The 6061-nt window shown below is 38.5% G+C and overlaps 1 protein-coding gene across 1 annotated transcript; it reads right to left on the bottom strand.

The window, feature by feature from the left end:
• Positions 1–1856: 1856 nt before the first annotated feature.
• On the bottom strand, positions 1857–3587 carry AK88_01891 (cysteine proteinase; the record flags this gene model as incomplete). Its single annotated transcript, XM_012479526.1, has 1 exon — positions 1857–3587. One exon carries the CDS (start codon positions 3585–3587, stop codon positions 1857–1859), a length of 1731 nt encoding a protein of 576 aa, XP_012334949.1.
• Between the last annotated feature and the right edge of the window lie 2474 nt (positions 3588–6061).

Genomic DNA, 6061 nt, shown 5'->3' with positions numbered 1-6061 from the left:
TTTTTTTTTTTTTTGTTCACTTGGGGGAGGGCGATAGGGCTGTTGCGCTCCCGGGGGGGGAGAAATAGCACTGAAGAAATGTGTAGCTTCTTCTTTGCCGCGGACAAAAGCGAAACGTTTGTGGTGAAGTTCATGGGAGGGATTATGACAATTCTTTTTTTTTTTTTTTTTTTTTTTTTTTTTTTTTCCCTGTTTGTCCTCACTTCCGCTTCGCTGACCCCCCTGTACGATCTACAAATTATCCGCTTTCCATTTTTCAAATTTGGCCTTTTGTCTTTCTATATCTTTCAAAACACCCTCGTACCTCTTCTTGTAATCCGAATATTTTGTCGTCTTCACGTAGTAGTAAATTCCAAGGCTCAAAAGGCAAGATGAAACTAGTATATATTTCCCCGAACCTTTTTTCATAATTTCTTACAGCGGTGGGAGGTGTTAATTCGTTCAGCACGGTTAGTTGTGTGGGGGCCTGACTGCCTATCGGATGTGTTTTGTTCCTAAGTAGATGTGTTTTTATCTGCTTGTTGTAACTTATTCGAAGAGGCAATGTTATGATGTGCTGTACCCATGTGATGGCAGTAGAGGAGAAAGAATGAAAAATGAGCTGTGTAAATTAGGGGGACAAATGAATGGCCTTTTTTTTTTCGAGAGGAGCTTTGCTCTGGCATCAGTAGGAGAACACTAGGAGGTATTCACCGCTGGGTTATTTAATCTTTTATTTTGCCATAACATTGCACGTGATATTTGTGTTACCACATTATATTTTATTTTATTTTTTTTTTTTTTTCAATTTACACTTCGTTTTGAGGCAATTACATATGATGTAATAATTTTGCCCCCCGCTGTGATACGTAAGCGGGGCTGCGGGACCGGTTTGAAACGTCCCCCAAATAAGAAAATGTTGAGAAAAAAAAAAAAAAAAAACCCTCAAAAGGGTTAACCTTTGGTCAACATTATGCACAGAGATAACCAGATCATCATGTGTATAAATAAATATCACCTTTATGTTCTTTGCCATCCCCAGGATATCGAAGGGAACAAATCTGGTACTGTAAATGGGGGACGGGCGCATCTCCTTTTTGCGCCCTTTAGTGTAGCAGCCCCAAAAGAGTTTACAACTTTGTCTGCATTTTCATGCCTTTTTTGGTTCTTACATTTACTGTTACCTGCAAGAATCAGCACAAATAATGATATGGAAGTTGAACCCGTCAACCTTTTTCTGTCAACACATTTTGCATGTTGGGAAGCCATGGCAAATTGTTTAAAATGGGAGAAAAAACTCGAATACAAACTGTTTTTTCTTTTTCTTTCTTAAACCTTAAGGTTACATATTAAGAGGTGTAATAAGTTGCTAATTCTTGCAGGTTCAAAAAAAAAAAAAAAAAAAAAAAAAACTTTAACAAAATAATTAAGTTATACATACGTTACAACATCAAAGGGGTGAGGACTACATGTAGTATAGGGATCAAATAGTAGAATAGTACAACACAGAAAAAAAAAAAAAAAAAATGGAATATACCGAGGGGTACGTCCCTCAACACAGTACAATGGTCAGCATTTTCATTAGGCTACACACGCGGTGTCGTAATATCACGTACGTACAATTTGAAAACATTGGTTAGGCTAAGGTGCGATTAGTTAACATCGCTGGAGTGAAAATGGGCACGCTGCGTACAGGGGAAATGCTTCAGTTAGACGACAGGGCACTAGGGGGGCCCCCTGTTCCGAAGAGTAGCGCTCGCCTCGTCTACAATAAAAACAGAACTCGTCCCTGCTACGCCAACAAAAAGGACGCCACGTCTTGCCCATGGAGATGGGCGACGTGCTGGCTACGGTGCACTTGAAGGGGGGGGGAGGGGTTACAAAATTGGGTAGAAAACTTCAACACCAACTCCACAAAACACGTTGTCTCCCGCCTTGTTTCGACTAAGTCTCATGAATCCGTTTTCTCCCCAATATTTACTCCACGAATTTTTGATAATCCAGTAGTACTGAATACCATCATCGGCCTTTGGCGCAGCTAGCGCTCCCTCTTTCGTGACTCCAGTGGCATCATCATAAATATTATTGTGTTCAAAAATTTTGCTGGTCTGCACTTGGCCATAACCGACCAGAAGAACAGAGTGGTTTAATTCTTCTGTACATGTGCCATTGAATATACCTCCATCGTAAAAGGTGAAATCATCCGTCACACCGACATTGACAGACACTGGACCTACTTCATTTAATGCACGTATCAATTCGTTTTCTTTGACCCCACCAACAGAGGAAAGGTTGATTTTGTTCTTACATCTATAATTCAGACAAAACAAATTATCCTTAGCCATATATTTATAGTCTGCTCCTAAGCATATTCCATTTTCGATGGCATAAATGAATGAATAAAATGGGTGTCCACCATCACAACCGAAATTTAATTTTGAACAATCTACAATTTCTTGTTCACTCAAAGTTAAAATGGTTTTTTCATGTTCCTTGGCATATATGCATTCAACATTTCCTACACTGGCAAATGCCCAGCACGAACCACATAGTCCTTGATCCTTGGGTTCATGTACAATTCCTTTTTCTCTGTAGTCCAATATATCGGGCATATCGTTAATAGGGTTTGCATATTTGTTGCTATCCATTTTTCTACCTTTTTCGTTATGCAAAGAACCGAAAGGCACTACATATTTCTTCTTCAAGTCTTCAGGGATGGGAAGCAATTTTTTAAAATAACTCTGAAAATCTTTCTTAGAATAATCACCAAACTGGTTTATTCTCATTTTGTATATTTGGTTCGTTTCGTTGTGCTTCTTAATTTTGAGATAGTTCATTTTGAAATTTTCATATTTCTCCATCTGCTCAGTGGTGTCTTTATAGCTTCTGTTATACTTCTTCATGAACTTAAAAAATTTCGACGCGTATTTCAGGTTCATGAATAGACCTTCGATATGCTCCACGCTCAACTCTTCGTCGTCGTCATTATCATCGTCGTTGGGGCCGACTCCTCTGTTGTCATTTAATTTGGTCAAGCTCATATGGATATCTTCTTTTCCTTCTTCACCATTACCATTTAGGTCATTTCTTTTTTTTTTATTCTCATTTATTTTTTTTTTCAACAGTTCCTTTAACATTTTTGCTAACTGTTCTCTGTTCTGCTCACTCATGTCGGCCGCAATTTCGTTATACTTCTTCATCAATTTGATGTGCTTTCCGGCGTCTGCAATTTTTATCTTTTCATCTTGTTCATTAGGTATGGCGCCATTTGCTAGTGTTCCCACATCATTACCGGCTACATCTTTATCCCCTTGAGGGTATTTTGAAAAGATTAATTTCAGGGTTTCTATTTCAGCCTTGCTGAGGATATTTCCATCACCAGGGATGAAATAAGGACCTTTCAGGTTGCTGCTCTGGTAATGCCTCCCATCATTTCTCGACATCGTAGTAAAGCATATGTACACTACACCGCACATTACAAATGTTAGAATTGCGTACATGCAGTTCTTCACAATTTTCCTATTGCTCTTTTTGGCGAGCATTTCGTTTCTGTTCAGGGCCTCCAAGCTGGACTTGGTCAGGTTCATAATTCCGATACTTTGCACCATTTTGCGCCGCACGGTGAAAAATTAATAAAAAAAGTTGGTTACGCGGGGGTAAGGAGCATTAAGGGGCTCTCGAAAGGAAAAAAATCTACGGTATACGTATAAGTCACTGCAGCATACACAATAGAGGCAGTTCCTACAATTACAGGCAATGCGTACACTTTTATTGCTTCAACGCCCACAGTGCAAACACAAAACCACGGAGTCAGTCACTCCAATTCACATTCCCACGTGGCCGTTTTTATAAACTAATCCCACGCCGAACAGGACAAAGAGCGCAGGACGATACCGTTATTGGTACGTAAAAAAAGCTGCTCAATAATAAAGAAGGGATTGAGTATGCATGGAGTTAAAAAAAACAAAAATACTATACGGATGAGTGCAACTCAAACGAACACTCTCACTTTCTTATATAAAACTTTATTGTTCTCCTTTTCAAAAAAAAAAAAAAGAAGAAATATAGATAGGAACAGTGAAACTGATGGCACGGACGTTATCGTATGTTTCGCATAACCACCATCATCAATTTGGGAAGGCGTATGTTTCTCATCGAAAATTCCATTCACTACGGATTGTCGTCATGGCTGGAATTCAGTTTTATATGTTACTGCCTTCCTGTTGTAAGAAAGAAATAACAATGAAATGAAAAGAAGTTAAAGGAAAAGAAACGAAAAAAAAAATATAAAAATGAAACAAACATGAAAACAGAAAAAATAATGACCCAAAAACTAACGGGAAATATTAAAAATATGAAATTAAACGCTATTTTGCGAAAAAAAAATGAGAAACAACACGTGCGCAGTGCTGAAAAAAAAAAAAGAAAAAAAAAAAATATATATATATAATATAGTGCTTAAAATTTCTCCCTTTATAAAATAGGATTAATATGGATGCTCCTTCGCTCCTCCCTCCGTAAGAATGTAGTGGCTGCAAGTGTCGACAGGCTGAGCGATATATAAAAAAAAAAAAAAAAAAAAAAAAAAAAAAAAAAAAAAAAAAAAAAAAAAAAAGTCATGTTGAAGACGAACTTTCCCAAAAAGGGCCTCGCGTCGTACTTGTTCAGATTTGCAACATTTCGAGGGAGGAATGAAAATGATCTTTTGTGCACATGTTGAGGAAGCAATCGCCGCGCGGTGTGTGTCTCCCACAAAAAGAGGGCAAACTCACGAGCGCAGATGCTGACATAGCTACTTGCACGTAAGGTTGTACCAACTGTATGCAGGTAAGTCTGTACATTCGTATGCAGCTACGCATGTAGACCGACCAGCACGTCAAACGGGGATCATCTTCACATGCATTTCAGAGTGCATCCCAATGCGCATGTCCAACGTTCATGTTAATCTGCAGGTCGAAAAAAAAAAAAAAAAAAAAAAAAAAAAAAAAAAAAAAAAAAAAAAAAAAAAAAAAAGTCATGTTGAAGACGAACTTTCCCAAAAAGGGCCTCGCGTCGTACTTGTTCAGATTTGCAACATTTCGAGGGAGGAATGAAAATGATCTTTTGTGCACATGTTGAGGAAGCAATCGCCGCGCGGTGTGTGTCTCCCACAAAAAGAGGGCAAACTCACGAGCGCAGATGCTGACATAGCTACTTGCACGTAAGGTTGTACCAACTGTATGCAGGTAAGTCTGTACATTCGTATGCAGCTACGCATGTAGACCGACCAGCACGTCAAACGGGGATCATCTTCACATGCATTTCAGAGTGCATCCCAATGCGCATGTCCAACGTTCATGTTAATCTGCACGTCGAGGCATTTTCCAATGCGTATATTAGTGCCCATGTCAACGCACATATGCTTTTGCCTATTTTATCAAACATATAATTTGCGCACATGTCAATATGCATATTTTCGTCTCGTTGCTCCATGTGACACGGAAAAGAAAAGGCCAAATCGGGTGAACGTTAGCGCCACCACACCGCTGTGCATTTAAGCATTACAGAACTTTGGTTAGGTAGCCATTCCATGTGCAGCGTAAACACAAAGGGTGAATCCCTGTTCCCAGTTTAATCCTTTTGTTTTTTCCTTTTTTCAATTTTACATGCACAATGCGTTAATGGGGCAAAAGAGAATATGTCGTTTTGGTTCAATGATGTAATTTGTTTACATCAATTTTATGAACAGTGAAAAAAAATAAAATCTTTAAAAGGCTACAAAAAAAAAAAAAAATTTAAGACATAAGATTTAATAAAATAAAATTGAGGCAATTGCAACTGACTTTTTGCAGCTTCCCCACATTTTGTCTACATACAGATGAAACTTACGCTTCTTTTACCAAACAAGGACAAGAAAGAACAAAGAAAAATGGAGCGAAGCAAAATAAAACGAAATAAACGTTAAAACTCCTAACATAGAAGCTGCCGATATGAACAAATCCACGTGGCTATATATTTATGTAGCATGGAGTGTGCGAAATGGACTGCAAAAAGGCAGGTGTTGGGAAAAATATGCACACAAGTGTATGCATGCCTAACCTGC

The sequence above is a fragment of the Plasmodium fragile genome, assembly GCF_000956335.1.
Source record: "Plasmodium fragile strain nilgiri unplaced genomic scaffold supercont1.17, whole genome shotgun sequence".
Classification (NCBI taxonomy): Eukaryota; Apicomplexa; class Aconoidasida; order Haemosporida; family Plasmodiidae; genus Plasmodium; species Plasmodium fragile.
The sequence above is the reverse complement of the archived record's forward strand: the minus strand, read 5'-3'. Positions and strand labels throughout refer to the sequence as shown.